Source organism: Prionailurus viverrinus, chromosome F1 (genome assembly GCF_022837055.1).
Source record: "Prionailurus viverrinus isolate Anna chromosome F1, UM_Priviv_1.0, whole genome shotgun sequence".
NCBI lineage: Eukaryota > Metazoa > Chordata > Mammalia > Carnivora > Felidae > Prionailurus > Prionailurus viverrinus.
In genome coordinates this window covers 34,980,399-35,008,148 of record NC_062577.1, presented here as the reverse complement: position 1 = coordinate 35,008,148, position 27,750 = coordinate 34,980,399, and the positions used below count along the sequence as shown (strand labels likewise).

Here is a 27,750-nt window from a genome sequence, read left to right as displayed (position 1 = left end):
TCAAAGCAGGCTGCCATGACCAGCCAGTCTCAGGGGATCCACCAGCTCCTTCAGACAGAAAAAAGGGCCAAGGACAAGCTAGAGGAAGCCAAGAAGAGTAAGTCTCCGTCCTGTCTTACTTATAAGGGATTTGTCACAAAATGATTGAGGCGGGTGCAACGAAATGAGCATGGGCCTTTAGGGGCAGACAGACTCTGCTTCAAACCCTGTTTCCACCACACCCTCAGAAAGCTTGGCCAGTTCACTGAAACTACCCAGTCATATGTCCCTCTGGCTACCCAGAGGACGAAGTTCTCTAACCCAGATCCTCCAAAGAGGTCATGTGCTAAATGAAATGACAGTGGACATTGAGTTTACAAGGAGACAAGGCCTTGAGGCTTGTCTCTGCACCTTCCTTAATGTTGCCACGCCTCAGTTTCTCAATATTGTGAAACGGTTAAGAGATAGACAACTTCCAGACTGAATCTACTTGTGAGTGAACGTGAGCAAATTACTTACCCTCTGTAAGCATCAGCTTCTGTTCCTATAAAATTGTGACAGTAAGTTAACAGTTGGTTCCCATCCCTACTTAATATTGGCTTTTAACTGCCAATACTTTTTAAATATTTCCATTTTATTCTCATTTTCTAACTTTCTTTTTATGTAGTCATGCATCTCTATATTAGTACAGAATGATCTCAGTAAATGTCAACCCCCTTCCTATGCTCTTTGATATTCACCACAACTATATGAATGAGATGTTACTATTATTTCCACATTATGTATGTAAAAACTGAGAATTCATCATTTGCCAAAGGTCATATTTTAAAGATAGAAAATATCACGCAGGCACCATGCTTAATTCTTACTTTATTTACTCACACCAACTCTTTTGGCAAAGAGGATAAATGATGCTCAGATAAGTTAGGCAACTTGCCTGAAGTCACACATAGTACAAATGGTACAGAGAAGATCTTAACAACTGCACTATACAAAACATTGATAATTTTCATAATGAATAAACTAACATGTTGTCAATGAACAACTCGAATTTAGGAATAAGAACTATGCTTTTGCCACTATCCTGTTTCATATCACATTATTTAATCTATAATAATTTGTGTCTATTAGCTTCTTCCTAATGACATGTCCTGCCCCTGCAATTAGATTCAAACTTCAGTAAGAAGTGGCCCCGTCTTAAAAATGTTGATGCAACTCTTTGGGTGAATATAGCGATAGGAACAGAGTACGTAGTGCAAAACTTGTTTAGATGTATGGAATGGGATGCTGTAACAGTGCATTATAATGCAAGAGAAGAAACCAGGAGCGAGGCACTACTCATTCCACAGGGTTTTTTGATCACAGGTAAAATCATTTTTCTTTCTTAAGTTGATCTCTTGAGCGGTGGGCAATGTAACCACCAACAGCGGCAAAAGGAGGACTTCATCATGTGGAAGGTGCTCAAAGAGAAAAGGAAGGAGAAAAACTTAAGACAAACTTTACCTACTTCTCCATTTCTTTTTCTATAACAAACCATGCAAATGACTGCAAAATGGTATGTATGCAGGGTAATTTTACAGAAAACAAAGCAGTCAAGGACCTGCTGATTGAAGCAGTGTAGAAAACTTCCTTATCTTTTATGCAAATTTTTAACCACATTTAGAACTTCCAGAACAGAAGGCCAACTTATTTTAAGATGTTAGAATTGCATTACCTTTGCTTCCTCATCATGGAAAAAGCAAAATTACAATATTGAGCACATTAATACTATCATATGATTCAGTTGCTTTTTGCCAGTGTGTCTTCTGCAAAGCCGTTCGAGAAGAAAGGCTTTGTGAATCATGCAAGTTGTTTGGAGGAGAGGACCACTCAAAACTTTCTGGACACAGATTTCATAGTAAAAATAAAAGCCAACCTTGTTTGCCTTTCGGCGAGCGAATATGCTGTCCTTGAACAATCTTCCCCAGAAGGCAGTGTTGTAAACCACATATTATCTTATTTTCATACAAAACATTCATTTGATTTGCCAGTAACTTGAAGTACTTGTGTACTTTTTCCCTTGGTCTTCAATCATAAATATTCAAGCCAATATGCAACCAGTAATCATAAGTATCCAGGCCATAAAAACATTTTGGAAAATATTTTTTCAAATGTTATTTCCACAACCAACCTTTGCGCTGTATTTTACGGAGAATGTCAGTCTGTCCTCTTTGCCTCACAAAGCATAGGCTTTAAGGACAGTTTTCTCCAGATAGTAGCTGCTTGCTTACGTAGCTATCAGCAGGTAACAGTTTATGGTTACAACTTCAGTTACTGCGCCCGTCATACTGACTTCTCAAGCATTCTGTAGCTAATAAAATACTACTTTTGTACCTGGTATTTTGCCACCTTTCTCATATTTCACTGGTTTTGTAATTTATTAATTTATTTAATTTAGTAAATATTTATTGAGTGCCTACTGTTTCCAAGCCATTTTGTTATATACACTAATGAGTAGGCCTAGACTCTTCCGTAAACAATTCTAGTGAGATAAATGCATAAATGAACATAAAAAGGAGAAAGGAATAATGCCATGAGAGGTACAGATAGCCATCATTTTTGTAAACCCATATATTTCACTTTTTCCCCCCAAAAAACAATGCATTTGAATATCTGACAATAATTTCAGATGAAAACCAATACATCGCAATAGTGGCCACCATCATGGGAAGTCTAGGATCACTTTCTCTTTGTTAAATCCATTTATGTGAAAGCTTCTCAGAAATCTGCACATGGAAGGACTCCTTAATATATATCTAAAAGAAAGAAACAGAAAAAGAGAGGGAGAGGGAGACAGGGAAGGACGGAGAGGGGGGAAAAAAACAATGGCAATTCACATGTTAATCATTTTAGAAAAATGCAAGATTAGTAAGGTAGTATATTTATATATAATGCTGCAAAAATATTAATATATTCCATTAAAAAGGACTGCCTTGGAGCTCAGTGAAGTTGCTGAGGTATAATACAATATGAGGTATAAATGCTTTGCCTTAAGGGATATAGATAAGAGTTTGTAGACTTGATGTATCAGGAATTCTCCTGAAGGCTGTTAGGTCTCTGGAAATGAAATATACAGGTCTCTGCTCTCAAGACACTCACTGGTCACGAGAGAACATTGTGGCTGGGCTGATGTGAGGGAAAATGGTGAGCAGACTCAAAAAGTTGGGCTGTGAAACAACAGAGTAGAAAAAGCATTGGTTTTTTTCTTATGTTTCCACATCTCTGAGTTTGACTCTTTTTTAGATAGAAATACAAGATATATATATGAAATATATAAATATCAGATATATATATATTTATATATATGCCATACGTATGATGGATAGATAGATAGACAGATGATAGATGATAGATAGATGGCCATGATGTTTTAAGGATCAGAAAACTATACCTAAGATAGAGTATAATCAAAATAGTTATTTTTATTTTTAACTAACATAATATGTATACTTATATATTACTATAAGGAATAAAAATAAGAGAATGGAATAAAAGATTAGGACGATCTAATTTTTTTTTTTTTTAACAACTGCTGCTAGTTCTGGGTCAGCTTTTCCTGTAATGAGGGAGAGTTGGACTGCCTCTAGTAGATGGCTAGAAAAGCTCAGATATCGGCCTGTGTTTACTGATTACAGATTAAATTATATTTATCAGTTAAGACACAAATTTTTACGTGCAAAATAGTCTTGCTGTTAGGTCGATTTTAGATGGAATCACAGTAGTTTGGCACTATTTTAAATTATCTTACTTGAAATTAACACCTTCTGCCTTAAAAATTGTGCATTAATCAAAACATAAAAGTGAGTGTGTGGGCCCAAGGCAAGTTACATATTTTACAGCAGAACATCAGACCTGTCCTGGAGTTCCAGGTATGGGCAACTGAACTACTTTCAACAGAATTAGATTGGAAATTCAAGGTACCATCATCAATAGGCGGAAAAAAGACTTGTGTTCCTCTGAAATATATGGTATTTTTACTTGTAGTTATGACTTGTTATGAGATCAGCATTTATTCCGTTTACATCCATTGAAACTTGGAAAACTCTACAGCTCTTTTGAAATGCTCAAATACACGTGACTCAACATCACATAGAGAATCCATAATCCCTAATTATTTCCAAAGATGAACCATAGCCTTTCTCACAAATAAACACTCAGTCTAACTACTTTGGCAGCTGACAAAAATAGTGTTTAACTCAAAATTAGAACTTGTATTACAGAATATAGATTGGAAGGTGTGGCAAACAACGTAAATGTTCAAATCTGAACATGAGAAAAATTGAACAAGTAAGTATATTTAAAATGTTCTACAAGCAATAGACAATCTTAATAACAGTGAAGGACACGCCTAGAATTTTCTGCCAAGATGGTGCGGTCAGTGCTCGCTTTCTGGATCTGGTCTGCCTGGTGGCAAATCCAGTTTTTGCCTCCTACTGGGTGGGTGAATTGGCCAGATTATCTTTGAACCTCACTGTGTCTCAGATTCCTTGGCCTCAAAATGGAGATAACACTATCTGCCTCATGGAATTTTCAAGACTGCCTGAGTTAATATGTATAAAGGACTTAAAACACTACTTGGCACATAATAGGTGTTCAATAAATGTTAACTATGAATATTCTTCCACTACTTAACAAAAAGAATTCTGTCAAAAAGTATAGCAGAATAATAGAGCTCCACTGATCTCTGAAGCACAATCTTCTATGAGGGCCTCTCTGAATTATACTTTAGCGCAAAATAAATAGTTAAGACAATATTTTGACTATCTACTTTGATGATACATCAGCTAATATAATAATGCAGATTTTTTTGTGTTGGGTCTATAGGACACCAACCATAAATATTTTTTTTAAATCATCTAATTGCCTATTTGCTTCCAAATAGACAGATATTCCAAATTATTTAAACAAGCACCTTGATTTGATTTAATAAATTCTTCTCTATGCAAGTGAATACTTTGGTTCATGAAGACATGGCTTTTAATAAACTAATAAAACAAAAGTTGTTATATTAGAATTTCATGGCCCTGTCTTGTGTGTTTTGTAGGCCTGTAAATTTTTTCTCTTTTTTTTTAACAGTCCACAGACTAATGGGGTATTTGTAAGTATATTGGACTTTCATTTCTTCAAGTGGGACATATTAAAACAGCCACAGAACATTTTCATCTAGGAATAGCAATTGATTATATTCAATCCAGAATCTACACAAAACTACTAATGATTTTTTTTAATAAGGAAAATACAAGTACAAAGAATCGCAAAAGAAATACCAAGGAAGCAAAGATATGAAATGAGAGATTAGGGTCGGCAGAGAAACTGTGTAACCAAAGGAACTCTGCTGCTCTGTTTTTCTGGTGACATGACTTTATCCAATGTTTGTAGCAAGTGAGCAAAATAATGACATTCTTTGAACCAGGTTGGTTTTATCATACTATTCACAATCCCCAAAAGCCAAGGAAGGTTGTTGTTGTTTTTCTTCTGCACAACAGAATAAAAATGGCTATTTGTAACAGACCACAATCTCCATTCACAAAGTGCTCTTTGTTTTCACATCAAGTAAGGTAGCCTCTGTTCGGTTCATGCATATTTTTGTCAGGAGGCTCATTCACTTGGATGTCTACTCTCCCTGCCACACACGTGGATACCTGGCCTTGCTTCCAGTGCTCAGCTGACACTTCAGTCTATTTCTTGTGCGCCCCTGTATTAGTTTCCTAGGGCTTCTGTGACTATTACCACAAACAGGATGGTTTAAAAAAAAAAAAGACCAGAAATGTATTCTCTCACAGTTCTGGAGGCCAGAAGTCCAAACACAAGGTGCTGGCATGGTTGGTCCCTTCTGGAGGCACTAAGGGAAAAGAATCTGTCATGCCTCTCTTCCAGCTTCCAATGATTGCCAACAATCCTTGGCCTTCCTTAGTTTGGAGCTGCATCATTCTAATCTTTACCTCTGTAAGTACAGACCTTCTCCCTTATGTGTCTTCTCTGTGCCTCTTTGTCTCTATGTCCAAATTTCCCTCTCCTATAAGGACACTCCTATAAGATGTAGGCCCCATCTTAATTCGGTATGACCTCATCTGAACTTGATTGCATCTGCAAAGACCTTATTTCCAAATAAGGTCACCTTCACAGGTACCAGAGGTTAGGATTTAAACATATCCTTCTGAAGGACACAATTGAACTCACAACATCTTCTGTCAAATCCACTTGACTGACTGTCTTGAGCTTTTATCTTCTTTGTTCCCTTTTGTAAAAAGGTGCCTGTATTCCTTGTGTCTACCTTTTTTTATTCAAATTTCTCTTCATTATTTTTTTTTATTTGAGTGTAGCTAACACACAATGCTACATTAGTATCAGATGTACGATATAGGGATTCAACTTCTCTATACGTTACACTATGCTTACCACAAGGGTAGTTACCATCTGTCACCATACAACGCTGGTCCAATATCATTATCTATACTCTTTATGCTGTGCCTTTTATTCCTGTGACTTACTCATTCCATAACTGGAAGTCTGTCTCTCTCATTCCTCTTCAGCCATTTTGCCAATCCCCCCACCACTCTTCCCTCTGGCAACCATGATTCTGTTCTCTGTAGTTATAGGTCTAATTCTGCTTTTTGTTTATTTATTCATTTGTGGCTTTGTTTAGATTCCACATATGAGGGAGATCATATGGTACTTGTCTTTCTCAGCCTGATGGATTTCACTTAGCATAATACCCTCTTCAACCAGATTGTCGTCGCTGTAACTCCAGCAAAGTTCCCTTTGCCGAGACCACAAATATTGTTAACCTTTTTATTAATTAGATATCTCGGTCACAACTGGATCCCTCTTTCATCTTTGAAACTTTTCCTTCATTTGACCTTGGGACACCACTTTCACAGTTGGCTATCTGTTATCTTTCTAATCTCTAAAGTTGGGGTCCCAATTTGAACCTGTTTTCTTCTATATCTGTGGATATTGCCTATGTGATCACATCTAACCCATGGCTTTAAAAACCAGCTCCATAAATGATGATTCCTAAACTTGCTATTTCCAGCCTTGGTTGCTTCTTCAATCTCCAAAGTCATGCGAACATCAGCCTTCTCACTACCGTCGCTAGTTGTTTACCAGGCATCTCAGTTAAACTGCATCCTTAACTCTATTCCCAAAATCAAATATTGGAGTCATCATTGCCTTATCTCTCTCTCTCATGTTCATCCATCAACTCTGCCTTCAAAGTATATATAGCTTCTTGCTAATTCCTCTGCTATTTTACCATTTCCAGCAATCGTTAACATATATCTGAACTATTGCAATAGATTGCAAACTGGTCTTCCTGATTCTCTCTTGCCCCTACAATCTATTCTCACCACACCAGCCAAATAAAAATTTTTAAATCATATATAGTGTTATGCCCCACCTTTGCTAAATCCCCTTCATGAATTTAGCATCTCAAGGACCAAACAAGCCTTGTCGTGCCCCATGAGCTCTGTGTGACCTGCCGTCACTGCTACCTCTCTAGTATCGTCTCCTAACATTCAGTCATCTTGTTCTCTTTCTTCCAGCCATGACAGTGTTTTGCTGCTTCTCGAGCATGTCACATACCCAAGGTTTTTGCATCTGCTGTTGTCTCTACTTGGAATGCTCTTTCCCTTCAGATAGCTGCATGGCTAATTGTCTTATTCTTTTAGGTCTCTGTTCATATATCACTTCATCCAAAAGACAAGGCTTACCTAAGTTAACACCATCTCTCTATCCCTTAGGCTCCTTCTTTCTTCTTCATAGCACTTATTATCACTATCATATCATAAACTCTGTTTTTTTTTAATGTTTATTTATTTTTGAGAGAGAGAGAGAGACAGAGCATGAGTGGGGGACGGGCAGAGAGACAGGGAGACACAGAATCCGAAGCAGGCTCCACGTTATGAGCTGTCAGCACAGAACTCAACACGGGGCTCCAACTCACGAGCCATGAGATCATGACCTGAGCCGAAGTCGGACGCCCAAACAACTGAGCCACCCAGGTGCCCCTAAACTCTCTGCTTTCTATCTCCACCTAATACGTCGAAATTACAAGCTCCATGAGAATAGAAAGTTGGTCTGTTTATGGTTTTCACTGCTGTATTTATAGATCTAGAAACAGCGTGTGGCACAAAGAGGATATTCAGTAATATTCGTTGCTTAAATGTCTCTTTTTTCCATTCTCTGTAGCATTTGACACTGTTGGCCACATCCTTCTTGAATGTTTCTTTGATTTCCCCTACTCCTCTGACCACTAACTCTCAGGCTCTTCCTGAGAGTCCTCCTCCTTTTCTTATCTCTTGAATGTTGGCAGCCCCCCAGTTTGAGACCTTAGCTCTCTTTTCTCCTCATTCTGTACACTCACCTTTGGTTGCAGTCCAAATCCTATCCCTATGACTAGCACATGTACAAACCCAGACGACTGACATCCATTTCAGAACTTGCTTCTGGATCCAAACTTGTCTGTCCAGATGCCTTAACTATCTCCATTTGGATATCCTCAGGGAAGCCCACAGAGGCTTTTCTAGTGACAGCCTGAGGACTTTTCCTCAAACTCACATTGTATTAATTATCTTTGTTCTTAATCAAAGTTCCCCAGAAACTGGGCTCATTTTCCTAATCATGATTAAAAATAATCAAATAGCTGTTCTTTGTCGAGCATTTTAATTACATTTTTTTTCCTAAAACATCTAATGACTTATTGCGGTAAATTATGAAATCTGTTTTATAGATGAGAAAACTCAGGCGCAGACACACTAATTTGCTTAAGGTTACAAAGCTTCTAATATCTTACTGCCGTTGTGTCTAGTGTATAATTTTGATTCTCTTCTGAAATAATAATAGACATCCCATCATCCTCATCCCTAAACAAATTCCAAAACCAATATAACAATCCAGTCAACAGAACAGGGTTTCTGTGTCTCAAGGGCTCATTCGCATTTGGGACACTCAATTTACATGGCCTCTCCTAACCACAAAACCAGGGAGATCCCATCCTTCACATTGCACTCCCTCCTCCCAAATTGAGTTTTACCTGCCCAAATTGAGTTTTTAATTCTTTTCCTACAAATCACCTGGAAATCAATTCAAACATCTTTCCCCCTCTCTTTCCCTTCCACAAAATTTCCCGTAAAATATCTCAATCAGGGCATGTTGAATGTAGGGCATGTTTGCATGACAAGCCACATGTCTAAAAAATGAATACCTTTATTAAGGTGTAGCCATTTACAAAGAGTGTCCAAAACTAGCTTAGGAAGGGTCTCTGTGCTTTGTTCTAATCTCCAAAATGAAATATTCATCCCCATTGCTGTCCTGCTTAAAAAGTCAGCTCAATCATCCCCTCCTGAGAAGTCTCCCCTGACCCCACTTGGCAGCCTCCTCTGACCCCCCGTCTACATATCTGGGTCCAGTTGTTTATATTTTGACTTACCCTAATAACATAATTTTTAAAAACTTTTTTTTAACATTTATTTATTTTTGAGACAGATAGAGACAGAGCATGAGCAGTGGAGGGTCAGAGAGAGAGGGAGACACAGAATCCGAAACAGGCTCCAGGCTCTGAGCTGTCAGCCCAGAGCCCAATGTGGAGCTCGAACTCACGGACCGCGAGATCATGACCTGAGCCGAAGTTGGACGCCCAACCAACTGAGCCACCCAGGCGCCCCAAAAAAACTTTTTTAATGTTTTATTTGTTTTTGAAAGCAAGAAAGACAGAATTGGGGGGGGGGCGGGGCGGAGAAAGAGGGAGACACAGAACAGGCAGCAGGCTACAGGCTCCAAACTGTCAGCACAGAGCCTGACATGGGGCTCGAACTCGTGAACCGAGAGATCATGACCTGAACCGAAGTCTGACACTTAACCGACTGAGCCACCCAGGCGCCCCTGTTTACCCTAATAACATAAGACATAACACAACTATTGGGATGGATGGCAAGCACTGATTGTCTAGAATTTAAGTAATGAAAATTTCCATAAATGTGTGATTTTCAATTGCCATGGAACAAACAGAACCAAAACATATGTTCCATTGTTTTCCTACTTGATTACATGTATTCTTCACAATTTTATGTATTTTGCATTTTCTTCTTGGAAGCCAGAGCACCATGTACACATTTCCAAATGACACTGTATTCGTGCAAGGACCATACCACGTGCATTTCTCTATCTTCTATTTGTAGCCCTATGCAGAATGTATAGTAGGTGTTCAATAAACAATGAATAATGGATGGACAAATCAAAACCATCCTTTCCTGCACAACTCTGGAGCACCTGCTTTAGTAGTATAAGATAACCACGTCTTCTAAAGCAAACAAGCCTTGGGCCTGATAAGCCTGTATGACCTTGTAGGAAGTTTGGGACCAAATATTTGATTGTCATATTTAAAATCTGGACTGTTCCATATGATCGTCCTTATGTTTGATACAGACAGTATTGAGAAATAAGAATATAAACCTAAATGCTTAGGTCCCAGAATACTTTTAATGCTTAAGAAGATAAGGCATAATATTAAAATTTGGAAATCTTCCTACACAGACAGAGAAGAAAGCTAGAGGTTAATGGAAGTTGATTTCATGCATGCATTTTGCTTCACCTCTAGTCAAACAGCAGGCTTTAGGCTCCAGTTTCTTCCACTGGATTAAATCAGGTGTAGCATATGCAGGCTCTCACACAGCGGCAGCTGCTGAGTCTGTCCAGAAAATGGCTGTGCCAGCAGCAATTTCCCTGTGGCTCTCCTATTTAATTGAATGAGAACCAGCAGGTGACTGGTGCCATGACGGGGGAATCACAGACACACTCTGAGCCTGTCACTGTATGATGGAGCTAATATACAGCCTTTTAACTAGAGCACTGGATTCTGCTCCAGGGTAGGGCACACAGAGCTTTTCCTATTATTATTATTATTTTTTTAATGTACTAGAGTTGTGACTTTGAACCCAATATTTGTATATATTATGTAATTAACGTGGAAGAGTAGTGACGTCTCAGGTCATTTGTTTTATAAGTGATTATGAATCCTACAACCCATTATTACCAACAAAACGTTAATACACGTTAAATATATGTTTGTCCTAATGTTAATGACAGCCGTGATAAGAAAGAAGGCTGAGGATCAGGGGATAGTTTCCCCTATCAACATATTGTGCATTTGTTCCGTGAATAGTGTTTAGCTGCCACAAAATGGTTAGAAATGTGGAGAATTAAGGAATCTGTAAATACAAAATGATAATGAGCATTAACTAAGTAGAAAAAAAGTAAGCAGTGCTGTTAATGTTCCGTTAAGCCTCAAGCATCAGAAGAGCACTAATTTTCACCAGACCTTGGATTTTATAGAGAGTAAAGACGTAGCTAAATGTCTGCTCTGCGTGAGGCTTACTCAGTCCCATTCAAGGACAATAGGCATTAAAAGAGACACGTCCGTTTGTAACTCGGGAAATCTATCTTTATTCCGCATATATGTACAGTAACTGGCAAAACACCACATGCTTAGCAGGGAGAGAGCTTCAGGAACCATTTACACTCAAATGCTACAGAGGTATGTAAAAGTGAAGGCATATAAAAACATGTATGTATGTGGATGACAGAAGTTTATGTTAAGATTTTCTTTCACACTGCTTAATGAGAACATGCTTACTTAGTTCAAGGTCTGCACAATATAACAAACAGGTGACAAAAATTCTAAGCAAAAGCTTGAGACACTATCAGAGAAACTGTTAAATAAGCAAAAGAATGAAGGCATTTAACTGAAATTGAAGGACAATGGATTCAGATAAAAAAAAAATTTAATACAGTTTGGAGTTTCTTTAAAGTTTTAATGACCACAAAGCATTAGTACCTAACCCCCTGAAGGTGCTGGGAGGCATAACAGCAATTAATATTAGTCTATAACCCCCCCCCCCCAAATTTACTCTGGTTGTCAAAAAAAAAGTCATGTGTCTAGCTAATGATCCCCACAGCATTGTATTTGTCTGAAACTTTCATCTACATTGCTGTCTGCTGGCTTAAGGCTTACACCTTTGCTCTTAATAAAAGAAAAGAGAGCTATTTAACTAAGTCTCCTAACCATTAAAAACAATTGGTTTTACAGCCACTTTCAAGTCCCCCTCAGAGAAAGCTACTACAAAAAAATACCTACTTTGATGTGCTGTGGGGCTTAATCAGACATTCTAGAGTCAACAAATGCTAAGAAAAAAAAATCCCAATAAAATGCTTTAAAAAATTGTAAGTCAGTTTGATAGAGTCTGAGTTGCATGTTTGTAGTGTTTTTGGAGATCTGCCAGTGTTAAATCGGATCCAGTTGGTGTGGACTGAAGTATTCCTGGCAGCAAATCAGGACAGAAAATCTGACCAAATAATGTCTTTCCGAGTAAGTGACAGCTAAAATCTGTTCTCTGGCTGTTACTGCTGTGAGTAAATGGGCAGATATTTTATTTAAACATGTAAGTGTGAAAGAAAGTTGTCATTTCCATGCTCTAAAAAACCCAATTGAAAAAGTAAGGTGTTTTTCAATATTGTTCTTTAATGAACTTCACCATTTTAGAGAAATTTATCAGGAAAACAATGTAGACCTCGCCTATATTATTTTTTTAGAATTGAAGTTTGAAATTCCATGTCGATTAAAAAATTCATTCCTCCTTTGCCACTGTTAATATTCAGGGAAAGAGAAGCGATTGAAGCAAGCTAAGGAGGAAGCCATGGCAGAAATTAACCAGTACAGAATGCAGAGAGATAAGGAGTTTCGACTGAAACAATCTAAGGTAAGTAAGAAAGTTAGCACAGCTTTTCTATGTGGTGTAGATTATAATACATTAATATTCAAGAGGTGTAATGCAGAATATCAAGGGGGAAAAATACAACGGATTGAGCAGACACAGTTCAACTAAGCCTGAACATCAGACTAAATCTTATACGTTACAGAATTACTGATTTTACATGTTCACTTTCCAGACTTTTCGATTTGCTGTCTAAAGTATCAATCAATAGTGAATGTCTAATATGTAGTCCATATTAAAAATCATATTTTCAAATATTCAAACTGAAGGGACTGGTTAAAGTATTATTCCCACCACAGATGACGAACACATTTTATTAAGAAAAACACTTCAGAAAACATATTTTTTTTGTCTACTAATATTTACCACTACAATCAATAAAAAGTGTTTCACACTGTTATAGAATGAGTTTCTTGGTCAACTTTCTTTGGTATATTCAAGATTTACAAATGACCAAAGTAGGGGGGCGCCTGGGTGGCTCAGTCGGTTGAGTGTCTGACTTCAGCTCAGGTCACGATCTCGCGGTCCATGAGTTCGAGCCCCGCGTCGAGCTCTGGGCTGACGGCTCAGAGCCTGGAGCCTGCTTCCGATTCTGTGTCTCCCTCTCTCTCTGCCCCTCCCCCGTTCATGCTTTGTCTCTCTCTGTCTCAAAAATAAATAAATGTTAAAAAAAAAAATGACCAAAGTAGATATGGCAGATTCAGCAAATTGCTACAAAGTCTTCTGGTATTTTTTTTTATTATTTCTTTTTCAATTGTCTGCCTTCATTCAACAAATGTTTCATGAAAATATTTTTAAAAGGTTTTTCCTCCACTAGCATTTTAAATATATCTATAGTTAACAGTGAAAAAAAAGTGCATGAAAATTTCAGAACCAACATCCTCCTTTTCCTACTGCGATATGACTATAATTTTTTTTTTTAAATTCTGTGTGTTACAACTAAAGTTTATATGATATAAGGGTTTTCCCCCCCAATAGAAACATAAGTAAAGGCTGACATTGAAAGATGAACTTCAAGCACTTTGGAAATCCCCTTACTTACAACTTTTATTTTAGTGGGAGTAGATGTGGGGCTGGTAGAGGGTCAGGGAAATCAAATCCCATGATAGGAAAAACTTTTCCAGGGGGCTCCTTCTTAAAAGAAAAAGTCCTTCCCAGAATGAAGTGGACCACTCAGCAAAAATAAATTCTTCTCATCAGTCTTTCAAAAATAGAATCATAAAATCCTAGATCTATACATGTGTATACAGCCCTCCGTGATTGGCCCTTGGCTATCTCTCTAACCTGTCAGTTCTGAAAATGTCATGCACCCACTTTTTACTGTGAACTGCAGATACTTTTTAAATGCTCGTGCAGGGAAAAGCATTTCTTTATATTCTTATGAAAGATTTATTGAAAGAAACCAGCCAAATGAGAAGGAAATCACAAGGAAATACCAGAACACTTTTCAGCAATGTGCAACAAGATCTGCTTTGGTCATTTGTAATGTTTTCTACTACTTTTGTCTCCACTTGGTCTCTTCCAGCCATATCGGTCTTCCTGTTCTTCCCCAAACAGACTGAACACACAACTTCCAACTGTGCCTTTGCACATACTGTATTTGCTCCCTGGAATCATTATCTTCTAGACATATTCATCCTTCTTCAATCTCTGTTCATTTGTTATCTCATCTTTCAGATCACCTTATTTAAAACTGTGTCTTTCATTAGAAAAGAAAGTAGTTTTCCATTATATTCATATCATGTAACACTACTAGATACATCATATATTTACATTTTTTTACTTATTGCCTGTCTTTTCTTCTGAACTATAAACACCAAAACAATAAGGTCTATGTGTTGTTCTCTGTTATTTTCCCCAACAATGAAATAGTGTCTGTTCCATAGTAAGTACAATAAATATTCATTGAGAGAATAAGTAACTAACATTTCTTCTGTGACTTTATCTTTCTTATTGAGTCCTGTCATGACCCATAACATATGGGGACCTGAGAAAATAGTTATCCCTAATACCAGTCAGCATTTATTATTTTATGCAGGATATTTCTGATGTACTTATATTTCTAAGTCATAACAAAACTGACTGTAATTTTAGAAAGTAACTGGGTTAAATCTCTTGAAATGTTATTTCTTCAGAAGAATCTCATAAGATGTAAATCTGGCTCAGGATATTTGTTCTCTGCTTTGGAAAATAATTAAAACTCCTCATTGCTCTCATAATTAGAGTTCTAAGCCAATTTTACAGCTAGTTGATCAAAAGCTCACATCGAAAGGTCAACATGTTTAGGCCTCCACTAACTTCAAGCATATTGTAAAACCATTAGCACAGATATTCCTTCCTTGGCATGACCTCCATATGTCAGACATATTGCTATTCCAGTTAAATCTCATCATCATTAACCCAGGGCAAGTAGGAGGTCTGGGAGGAGACCCAAGAAGCCAGTTTTCTGCCTGCTGTGGGTGAGACACCTCGATGTTACTTTTTTTAGTTGTGCTTAGCTCTTGTTAATGTATGTGCTGTTTCCATTCCCCTGACATATCAACAAAAGCAGGTATCCCAATGTCGGTTGTATAACAACAAATATTGTTTTATTGAAGATTTATTTCTCCCTTCCTTATCATTGCTACCAAATATAACATCTTCTAAAGAAGATAAGACATTGCTAAAAGGAATCGGACCACAGTGGAAACATTAAATCTATTATTAATGCAGAAGTTAGAGGGATCATGAATCCCAACAGGAGAAATGAAAATGGTCGCCTGGAGCATAATGATGATTTTTCTATCTTCATCTTTCTTCCTGAATTGATATCATGAAAACATTTTGTTTCCCTGAAGCAACCATATATTGAGCATGCCAAACGGTGTTTTGCTCATGATAGTGGGACCCGAACTTCTGCTTTCCCGTAGACAGGAACATTTGAACAATTGATAAAGAAACGTACTGAATGTTGAAAGATTTCACCACCATCGGTCATTTAGCTGTAAATCTGTATGTATCAGTCTCAACACCGAAGTTTTGAAAATCAACAGTGAGAAGTCCTTAAAGGGTGGCCTTTGATCAAATGTACCCACCCCATGTCACACAATGATCAACTTCTAATTTCTGTAGTGTCCTAAGCATTCTTCTGCCAACAAGAGCAATAGAACACAGGTAATAAGTTCTCTGTAATATCTAGAGATCTGATCGTTCTATTCAGTTCAACAAATATGTATTGGGCATCCACTTTGAGGTGTTTGAGGCACTTGTAATACATCAGCGGACAAGATGCCACTGATCCTTTGTGGAGCTTATGTTCATTTCTTTACTCACCTGCATGGTTTAAATCAACACTGTCTGCAGATATAAAGGTATGGAATTCTTTCCATGGAAGGCCGTCTAAAATAGTATATGGTGCCAGAGGGGAGGTGTGTGGGGAGATGGGTGAAATAGGTGAAGGGGTTTAAGAGGACACCTAATGAGCCCTGAGTAATATATAGAATTGTTGAATTACTATATTGTACACCTGAAATTAACATAAGATTGTATGTTAACTATATAAGAATTTAAAATAAGGTAAAAAATTAAAAAAAATAGTGTATGGTTAGTTATTGGTATAGTAATGTCTAGGGAACAATGTAGAAACTCAAATTACTGTGCATCAAATAAACTCAGAAAAAATATTATATTTAATTATGCAGGATGAGACATGAGATTATGAGCCTTTTTTTAAGGGTATTCCAATGTTTCTGAAAGTGTATGATGGCTTTAAAAAACTAGAAAGTGCAAGCAACACAATCAGTGAAAAATCACTAACATTTCCTGATTAGTCGCTCAGTGCTAGGCTCCTTGCTATGTACCATCTCTACTATAATCCTTTCAGAAAATTATCATGTTGTCTTAGAAAACCACATTAAGAACACAACTAATAGTAGTAGCTGTCATCTGTGGATTAAACCTGCACTGTCAAAAAGGGTGGCCACCAAACAGACACATGAAAAGATGCTCAACATCACTCATCATCAGGGAAATACAAATCAAAACCACATTGAGATACCACCTGACACTGGTCAGAGGGCTAAAATTAACAACTTAAGTTGGCAAGGATATGGAGAAAGGGGAGCCCTCTTGCACTGTTGGTGGGAATGCAAACTGGTGTAGCCACTCTGGAAAACAGTGTGGAGGTCCCTCAAAAAATTAAAAATAGTTACCGTATGATCCAGCAATAGCACTACTAGGAATTTATCCAAAGGATACAGGAGTACTGATTCATAAGGGCACATGTACCCCAATGTTTACAGCAGCACTATCAACAATAGTCAAATTACTGAAAGAGCCCAAATATCCATCAACTGATGAATGGATAAAGAAGATGTGGTTTATATATACAGTGGAATACTACTTGGCAATGAGAAAGAATGAAATCTTGCCATTTGCAGCAATGTGGATGGAACTGGAAGGTATCATGCTAAGTGAAGTAAGTCAGTCAGAGAAAGATATGTTTTCACACATATGTGGAATTTTAAAAACTTAACAGAAGACCATGGGGGAAGGGAAGGGGAAAAATAGTTTGAGAGAGGGAGGCAAACCATAAGAAACTCTTAAATACAGAGAGTAAACCTAAGGGTTGATGGGGGTGAGGCAGGGGAGAGGGGAAAAGGGTGATGAACATGAGGAGGGCACTTGTTGGGATGAGCACTGGGTGTTAGAGGTAAGCGATGAATCATGGGAATCTACTCCCAAAGCCAAGAGCACACTGCATACACTGTATGTGAACTAACTTGACAGTCAATTCTATTAAAAAAAAAAAAGTGGCCACTTCACATATAGCTAATGAAACTTGAAATGTAGTTAGCCCACATTAAGATATTCTGTAAGTATAAAAGACATACCAGATTACAAAAACTTCATATGAAAAACAATGGAATAATTTTTGTGTTGCTTGTACATTAAAATAATAATATTAAGAATATAAGCTTAAATAAAAAAATATTATTAGGGGTATCTGGGTGGCTCAGTTAGTCGAGCATCCGACTCTTGATTTTGTCTCAGGTCACGATCCCAAGGTCATGGAGTGTGGAGCCTGCTTAAGATTCTCTCTTTCCCTTTGCTCTTCTCCCACTCACACAGATGTGTGTATGTGTGTGGGGGAGGTGGAGGAGGGGTATGCACACGTGTGCACACGTTCTCTCAAAAATATATATATTACGAAAATTAATTTTACCCAGTCTTTTTACCTTTTGAATGTGACTCTAGAAAATTTAAAATCATTTGTATGATTTGCTTTGTGGGTCATATTACATTTCTATTGGACAGCTTTGAAATAAAGAACCTAAGGTTGAGGGGCGCCTGGGTGGCTCAGTCGGTTGAGCGACCAACTTTGGCTCAGGTCATAATATCACGGTTTGTGGGTTTGAGCCCCGCGTCGGGCTCAGCGCTGACAGCTCGGAGCCTGGAGTCTGCTTCGGATTCTGTGTCTCCCTCTCTCTCTGCCCCTTCTGCACTCATGCTCTGTCTCTCTCTGTCTCAGATAAATAAACATTTAAAAAAATTAAAAAATAAAATAATAAAATAAAATAAAATTGAATTAAATTAAATTAAATTAAATTTAATTTAATTTAATTTTAAAAAAAGAACCTAAGGTTGAAATAAACTTTTCCAAAGTCCTACAGGATAGTGCAGAAATCTAACCTAATAATAGCTATTTTAACACTGCTCCAAAGAAAAAAATGATAATTTTATAATAGTTTGTCTTTTAAATATTTCAACACTTAAAACATTGGATTTAGGACTTTTTTTAGTGGGGTAGAATCTCACTTAATATAGTAGCTTTAGAGGAAAAAAATGATTTTGGTAGAATTATTTTGGTAAATAGTTCTCTTCCATTTTTAAACTTCTACCTAGCAAGAGAAATTCAGTCCATATGTCTGCTCCTTGTATGCTCACTTATCTCAATGTTATTTTATAAAAGTTTATCTAAGTGATGTCTTAGAAGCTATATTTCCTTAAAATGATTTTCTTTGAACTGGGAAGCCCTTATTGCATGGTATATAAACAGAAAAGAACTTGAACCTGATAGCTTTCAATTGTGTTTGATTTCAAGTTTAGGACCCAGAAAGATAATGCGAATTCTAGAATTTAGAATCGTCTAACAACCCTGAAATAGAAGTCAATCATTAGTGGAGTCTCTTGGACTGAACTTAATGCATACCTTCCTTGTGTGTAAACATTCACAGAAGAGAAAAACAAACAAAAAACAGCTGTGTTGCCTTAACAATACCATGTTTAAGAAAGGCTGAGTTTACAAAGGAGATGAATTAGGAGTTGATTGCTTTACAAAGGGTAACTTTTCAAAGGATTTCACTGAAGAATTCCTTTAAATTAGTAACTCCCCTGGTGAAATTATATTTTGGTCAAATCTCTTGGAGATAAATGGAAATACTGGGAATCACTGTCGATAAAAGAGTAACCAGAAAGATATATTAAACTGTATCTAAATATATAATGTAAGTAAATGGACAAGTATATCTTAATATGAAAGAAATCCACTTTATATTAAAATTTTCAAAATTAAATCTATTATCCAAAAAGAGATACGCGTGCATGTAAAAGTACCTTACTGGGCATACCGTGACTATATCTTCCTGGAAAACAACAATTAATCAGTTCAGATCATATATTTAAAAAATTGGCAAATCAGTTATTTGCTCTTTGAAAACCAGCACAAGGGGTTTAATGATGTCTTACCACTTTACTTTCCAGACTTTTAATTCAGAAAAGTAAGCAATGGGGAAGATAGAGAAACTGAATGGCAACTCTTACAAATATATGAAAAATGCAGTACAGGAAAAACCTCCTGAATATGGAGGATGATTGTGAATGTGCCTCCAATTTGTACTGTGTGGGGACCAGCCTAGAAGTAGAAGTAACTGACCATTGCCACCTTTCATTTTTTAGGAAAGTTTATCCATCCCACTTATGGTATTGGTGATCGTATCCATTCTCTGAGAAAGTTCTAGAAAAATAATACGCAATGTGTACACTCTAGAACAATCTTTAATAAATAGGCCAAAACAAGTTTAAGTAGTAGACCAGTTACACTTTACTATGGATAGTGTGGTGAATTCTGTCCGTTGTATTCTGTCAGGTAATGGGGTCTCAAAGTAATCTCTCAGAGGAAGTAGACGAGCGAACACTCGGGAAGATAAAAGAATTGAATGGAAGCTACAACAGGTACATGGAAGTCGTGCTGAAACAGCTTTTGAACATGGTTTGCGACGTGAAGCCGGGAATCCACATAAACTACAGAGCTACCCACTAAACGTGCACCCTACTGCTCAATAAATGGTATGTGCATGAAATTTGAAATGTAAATCTTAAATTCACTAGACATTTACAGATTTCAATGTGACATAATTCACACATAAGCACTGAATTTAAAAGCAAACAAACAAAAAGTTGTTATATCTTTCTTGGTAACAGGCGTGACTTGTCATTTAACGTAAAGTAAATCAAGCGGCAGAGTAACATATTTTTTGACACTTGGCAGAAAAATGTGAACCTGGCCACTTTTTAGTGAGTATGAGGTTTAGGGGGAAAAAAAATGCTTCTTCTGGGAAATTTAGAAAATGTTTTCTTTGTTGTAGCTGTTAAAAGATCATTTTTAAAGAAAGATTTCTATCTCAGACAGATACAAAATGAACAGATGTCAAGGATTTTGTTTAAGTCATTAGTGAGGAAACCAGTCATTAATCAATGAGGAAATCAGTAAGATGTTACCACTAATTCAAAGAACAGTAAGAATGTCATAGATACAGAAATGATAGAAAAATAGATAAATGATAGATAGATAGATAGATAGATAGATAGATGATAGATATAGAGGCACCTGGGTGGCTCAGTCTGTTGAGTGTCTGACTCTTGATTGCAGCTCAGGTCATGATCCCAGGGTCGTGGGATCAAGCCCCACCTTGGGTTCCACTCTGAGTGTGGAGCCTTCTCCACACTCTCTCTCTCTCTCTCTCTCTCTCCCTCTCTCTCTCCCTCTGCCACTCTCCCCCTAAATAAGATAGATGATAGATAGATAGAGATTAGAGAGAGAGAGAGAGAGAGAGAGAGATGATACAGAAAAAGACATGAGTTGGTTATGTAACCATTCTCTCTGCCTACCTTCAACTAACCAGATATTCTTCTTTCAACTATCATTTTTTTATTTTTATTTTTTTAATGTTTATTTATTTTTGAAGGAGAGAGAGAGAGCATGCATGAGCGCTAGTGGGGGAGGGGCAGAGAGAGATGGAGACGCGGAATCTGAAGCAGGCTCCAGGCTCTGAGCTGTCAGCACAGAGCCTGATGTGGGGCTCGAACTCAGGAGCCATGAGATCATGATCTAAGACGAAGTGGACAGTTAGCCAACTGAGCCAACCAGGTGCCCCTCAATTATCATTTTTTAAAAGAGAAAAGTGAATGATAATTAAATGAGCTGTTAGCATAGGTGTTTAGGCTTAAAAACAATCAATCAATCAATCAATCAATCAATAAAACAAACAAAAAAAGCCCCAGGTGATGTAGCAGGTTAGTATGTATTATGAATTGAATGTTTGTGTCCCTCCCAAAATTTATATGTTAAAATCTAATCCCCAGGGTCACCGTATTTGGAGGTGGGCCATTTAATAAGTAATTGAGTCAGGAGAGTGGAGCCCTCGTGATTAGAATTCGCTCCCCTATAAGAAGACACCAGAGAGCTAGTTCACTCAGAGAGGAGAAGTTGGCAGTCTGCAACCCGGAAGAGGGCTCTCACCAGCCCCTGACCATGCTGGTACCCTAATCTCAGACTTCCAGCCTCTAGAACTATAAAAAATAAATTTTTTGTTATTTATAAGCCACCCAGTGTGTTTGGTACTTGGTTATAGCAGCCCCTGCCCCAAACTGATGCAAACAGTATGCCATTAGCCCAGCCACCTAGACGGTAATCACTAAATTCTTGTTAGGTACTGGGCACTTTAAGTACAACGTATGAATTATCTTGATCCCATTATTGTGTGTTGTGTTAGCACGCATCCCTGTTTTACAAAATGGGAAATAGCAATTAAGGAACTTGTCCGCAGTTGCTTGAATGACAGTGACATGGGACTTCCAGTCTGGCCAATGACTCCAATGTCCTCACCCTTCGTTACTTACTCCCCGAAAAGTTTCTGTATTTACATCATTAAGAATCTCTGAGTACTCTGCTTTTCCAAGAATATATGTAGACAAAATTTAGTTCCAGTTGAAACAAAATTTAACTGGTAAATTTTAATCATTACCAAATTATTCAATTCCAAATATAGACTAAAATTATTCTAAATGATCACTGTTTTAGATTAACCTACACTAGATGTAGGTCCCCCTCTAGCACACAAAATTAAAATTTTACCACATAGTCTTAAATCTCAGAAACATTCAATTTTGTATTGACATTGGGCAAATGGACGAAAAATTTAATATCATTTGTTTTTCCCAACTTGTTGGGCAAGGAAACCCAAACAGGTTAGTTTTTTTTTAATTTCAAATAGATTTCTCTATTTGCCAGAAAGACAACTGGTTCTCCAATTAATGACCAGAAGGGTATCAACCTTTCCTAGGAACGATGTCCTTTAGTTTTGGGGGGTAGAGGGGGAACCAAGGTAAGACATCAAGTAAAGTTGCCTCCCTCAAATGAGGACAGCCACGGAGGATTTCCACTTTAACACAGATTTGGAGATTTTGATTACTCCTTCAGAGGTGAGTTATGTAAAACAATGACCAAAACTGCACTTTTGAAAAATTGCCATGTGGGGCGCCTGGGTGGCGCAGTCGTTTTAAGCGTCCGACTTCAGCCAGGTCACGATCTCGCGGTCCGTGAGTTCGAGCCCCGCATCGGGCTCTGGGCTGATGGCTCAGAGCCTGGAGCCTGTTTCCGATTCTGTGTCTCCCTCTCTCTCTGCCCCTCCCCCATTCATGCTCTGTCTCTCTCTGTCCCAAAAATAAATAAACATTGAAAAAAAATTTAAAAAAAAAAGAAAAATTGCCATGTGAAAAGATAATTCTAAAAGACATAGCCTTGTGATTTGCCTTACATATCTTACCTCATGAAAAATATCTTAAATACCTTATTATGAAAACTATCGAGATGTCAATTTTCTGTGTAAGAACAGCTTGAATATGTAATCTGGAACACACAAGTTGATAATAAATTCCTGAGCCTACACGGGATGGTTTTTTTAGGCTTACATGCAATAGAAATACACTAAAATCGGTAGAGGATTTTTCTCAGCAGTAAAGGAGCTACGACAGCCGGAAGACAGTGGTGAAGATTGGGTGTCACTAGCCTGTGTGTCTGAACCTGGCTGTGCCCCACACTCTCTATGTCCTGTTGGCAACTTACTCAATTTCGCTGGTCTCAGATTCTTTTTCAATGTTTTAATAGACAAAATGGCATTCAACTAAATGATCTCTATAGGCCCTTCAATATTCAATTCTACATACTAAATCAGACCATTTGCAAAAGTCAGTACTCATTACCTGTAGTGTTCTCACTTCTGTAGTATTTGTTAATGTTTTTAATGACCCCACATCTATTCTCAACATCTGAACTATTTCAGAACGTCTCCCCAAAGTGTGCCACTTTGGCATGTGGGCTATTTTGAGCTGAAAGCAATCAAGACCCAGCAGACTCAAGAAAAGTCTTTACCTCTCCCTTTAAACTACCTACAAGAATTTGAGAAAGAGAGCTATTACCAAGAGATAACTTTTGCATCTACATGACCTATCTGTGTGGCAGGACAAACATCTAATTGCCAAACATCTGCTCCCTTTTATTATCCTGTGAATCACCCTCCTTCTTTTTGAAACTCCAGGCCCTTATCTCGTCCCCTCGTGTAAGATGGCATTTAAGCTTCAATTGTCCCACTGTCCTCGGGTCTAATCTTCTCATGGGCATCCTGTATGTGTGCAATTAAATTTATTTTCCTTCTGTTAATCTGTCCTATATTAATTTGATTACTAGACTATCCAAAGGACCAAAAAGGATGGAAGAAGCAAACATACTATGTTGGCAGGAATGTGTGGTGATCTCCAGCATTCTTGGCTCTGTAGCTCTGTAAAAGTGTAGTTTTTACACTCAAATATGGTTTCACATCTATGCCTAACTGAATGAGTCATTTTTCAAGAGCTCTCACACTCCCACAGATGGCTAAGCTGCCAGGTTTTACTTTATTTACATATGAAAAAGGTTTTACATATTTCAGAGACAACTCACTTATCTATGACAGCTTCCTCAGTCACAAAAAAAATGTTGACTTTTTTTTTGCACAGGTACTTATCCTAAAATAATTTTCCTGTTCATTCAGGTCTTCACACAAAAATGGAATAAAGTAAGGATGTGTTTAATCGTCCTTCATCCTTCTTTTGATCGTTGGCACGATCAGAAACTGCAAAATGAAAAATGACTCCATTAAGTTCTTACTTATTTCCATTGTACCTAAAAGCAAAGCCATGCAATTTACAGGATGTAGAGGAATAAAATGGTTTCTAATTTGTTTCTCTGTATTACACACAAACACGCACAAAGTCACGAATTGCCACCAATAGATCAGCACTATTATTTTCTAGATGAACAGAACTAGGAGAATGGAGTTGGCCAGTGTATGAAAACCTGCCAATTTCTAAATCTCCAGATGAGGCCACTCTGGAAATATCCAATCCTCAACATGGAAAAATCCAACCTAGATCAACAGAGGTCAACAGAGCCACATTACCCACGGCGGCCCATAAACACATAAGTGAGAAAAGTGAAGACCATATAAACCACTTAGAAGACCTACAGTCTCAAGAGCAATGATAAATTGTTATTTTAAGCCACGAAGTTTTAGGGTGATGTGTTATGAAGCAATAGCTAACTGATATCCCCATTAGCTATCGCTTTAAAAGAGGAGGGAGGACAATAAGACAGATATGTGACTGTCAGACTCAGATCTGTGAAGGAGGCCTTTGAGGAGGAAATGCATGGTGAGCAAATGAGAGACACCAGCTACAGGCTAACTAGAAAACTATGAAAATGGTCAGAGATGGGGCTACCACATGAAGGGGAGATGTGGCAAACGTGTTTTTGTTTGGATAGGAAATGCGACAGCATATTCGTACACCAGTTGAAGTTCTCCCAGAGAAGAAAATATTTCTCTAAAGAACAGAAGAAAACTATTGCAGAAGCAAAGTCCGTGAGAGGGCAGGAAGCATAGGATTCCCATCTGAAGTAAAAGAGTTGACCTGACACTAACAGGAAGATGACACACAAGTGGAGTTTGACATACAAGTGGTAGGTAGGTCTAGCAGTAGGGAGATGAGAAAGTTCCTGTCTGATTGGTGTTTTCAAAATAAATATGAGGGAAATGATTAGCCGAGAATGAACAGAAATTTCAGGAGACTTATCCAGACAAGAGAAGGAGTGAATGGTTGTTTTAGAAAGTGACCAGATGACTGTGCTGGGGAATTATAATAAGACTGTCAAGCAGGGTTGAGTGTCCAAAGGAGACATATCGTCGTACTTGTAAAATGAAATAAAGTCAGTTGTGTGCTTTTGTCTGGTGATGGGGAGCTGCTCAGGTGCAGGCATGGGGGAGGCAGAGTCTGGTTCCACCTCTCAACTTCTGAACTGAGACCTGACATCAGCTCCCTTGTTCTTTTTCTTTCAGCTCTCAAGTTGAACTGGGATAATTCTCCTCAGAATGGATACTGTATTCCTAAATTTAAAGAGAACAAGATTATTGGAAGGAAAGTATGATAAAATAAAGCTAAGAATCTAAACACAGAGGCCATTAAAAATGTAATGATTCTGGGTCACCTGGATGACTCAGTCAGTTAAGCATCCGATTCTTGGTTTTGACTCAGGTCATGATCTCACAGTTCATGAGTTTGAGCCTTATGTCAGCTCTGGCTGCCAGTGTGAAGCCTGGTTGGGATTCTCTCTCTCTCTCTCTCTCTCTCTCTCTCTCTCTCTGTCTGTCTCTCTCTCTCTCCCTCTCTCAGTCCTTCTCTCTTTCTCTCTCTCTCTTTCAAAATAAATAAACTTTAAAAATGTAATGCTTCTATTTCATCCACGGGAAGAAATGTAACCGCTGTTATTTCTATGTGATTCTCCCATATCCCATCCCCCTACCTCCATTCTCTTGGTGCTGCCGGATGTTGGCACTGTAGGAAGTGGTTAGGGGAGTGGGTTTCTTTTCTCACTTCTAAGAGTAGCCTGAAGGAGCTACTTACCAATGACATAACTGGGAGATCTTACATCCCGTGCAGTACGAATCATTCATTCACTCTTTCATTTATTCAATTAAGATTGTCAAATCCTATTATGTATCACACATTTGAGATTGGTTTTGGAAATATAGCCGTGGACATTCCCATACCTGACAAGTCTCATATTCTCATTCCTGCCATCTCCTGTGACTCAAGATCTCACTTCCAGTTTAAGACCATGTAACTTTTGAGTGCACGAGGTTCCCTGTGTTTGATTGTTCAAATGAATTGGACCTCTCCTATGACAGTGTGAAGAAAAGCATATTTACTATGACTCCTATCAAAGGAGGCAGTGTTGTTAAGGGCATCATCCCTGGGACCAGGCTGTCTGGATTCATATCCCAGCACCATCAGTTATTAACTCCATGACCTTGAGCATGTTACCAACCTCTCTTGTTTTAATTCCCTCAGCTGTAAAATGGACTATGCTAGTTTTACCACAGAGTTACTCTAAGTATTAAATAACTATGTGCCCATAACATGCTCTGAATGTTACCTACCTAGCACATCATGAGTGACATACATGTTTATAATAATGATGTCTGTTAATATTATTGCAGTTGAAAAAGGAACTACACACAAAAAAGCTTATTTAAGGATAGAATGAGTGTAGAAGGGGGTGGGAAGGTAAGGAAAGGCAGAACATCAGTGTAATTTACTTTCGCAGCCAGTGAAAATAAACTATTACCTCCTTTTTGAAGTAGAGCAAGTCTTAACTGTTTCTATTTGGGTAAATAGGATTCAATGGAACATGAGTTTAACGAAGCCTGTTTTACCATGCTAGCACTTCTACTGAAAAATCATCTACAACTGCTAATTTGTTATCATTTTTATTAATGTGGAATCAATTAATAAGAACATATGTGTTCCACAGACAGACCCCAAAGATATTTAAATAGAGCTTACAGGAACACGAGAACCTTGCCAATATTATAAAGACCTGTTTCCTAGTGGAATTCACAGTTTCTCGTCACAGTTCAGAAAGATGCTTTCCTAAGCAAAAATGTAAACATGTCTAAACACCCCAAATAAACCGCCGGCACCGAATGTGATACACGTTTCAGTCTACCCAAGAGGCAGAAAGTTTCTCACGGTGACAACCCAGGCATCAGCAAAGTTTGAAAGAGCTGTGACCTTGCCAACTGAAACTCGCACATGCCGCCCTTTATGAAAAAACTTCCAAAGTTGTCTATGACCACACAGAAAGGAACCAGGAGCACTCAGGCAATAAATATGCACCAACACACCGCCACTCCCTACCCCAGATGTGAAATAAGTAAATGGGTCTGGTAAAAATTAACCGGTGCCACGCTCTATACCGCAAGTTAAGGCCTTGCAAATGGTGAGGAAGTCAAAGCAGAAGTGTTAGCAAATGAAAGAACAATGTTAAGGCCCGTTATTATAATACTGTACTATACACTTTGTCTAGACTTTCTCTTGTTTCTTTCTTAACCTGGCCAATCCTACTGGGTTGTTTTTTGGGGGTGTTTATTTGTTTTTTGAGAGAGACAAAGACAGCACAAGTCAGGGAGAGGCAGAGAAAGAGAGGGAGAAAGAGAATTCCGAACAGGCTTTGCACTGTCAGCACAGAGCCCTATGCAGGGCTTGAACCCGTGAACCGTGACATTATTACCCGAGCCGAAACCAAGAGTCGGACACTTAACCGACTGAG

The 27,750-nt window shown here is 38.0% G+C and overlaps 1 protein-coding gene across 1 annotated transcript; it reads left to right on the top strand.

The window, feature by feature from the left end:
• On the top strand, positions 1-26,522 carry ATP6V1G3 (ATPase H+ transporting V1 subunit G3). Its single transcript, XM_047840732.1, has 4 exons — positions 1-97; positions 12,673-12,773; positions 19,915-20,114; positions 25,478-26,522. Exons 1-3 carry the CDS (start codon positions 16-18, stop codon positions 20,086-20,088), a joined length of 357 nt encoding a protein of 118 aa, XP_047696688.1. The 5' UTR covers positions 1-15; the 3' UTR covers positions 20,089-20,114; positions 25,478-26,522.
• Positions 26,523-27,750: the final 1,228 nt, after the last annotated feature.

Bases quoted from the DNA above. Each gene is read 5' to 3' on its own strand.
- ATP6V1G3 (XM_047840732.1), top strand. From the start codon at position 16: ATGACCAGCCAGTCTCAGGGGATCCACCAGCTCCTTCAGACAGAAAAA. The intron at 98-12,672 runs GTAAGTCTCCGT...GTTAATATTCAG, and splicing joins GCTAGAGGAAGCCAAGAAGA to GGAAAGAGAAGCGATTGAAG. The intron at 12,774-19,914 runs GTAAGTAAGAAA...GTATTCTGTCAG, and splicing joins TTCGACTGAAACAATCTAAG to GTAATGGGGTCTCAAAGTAA.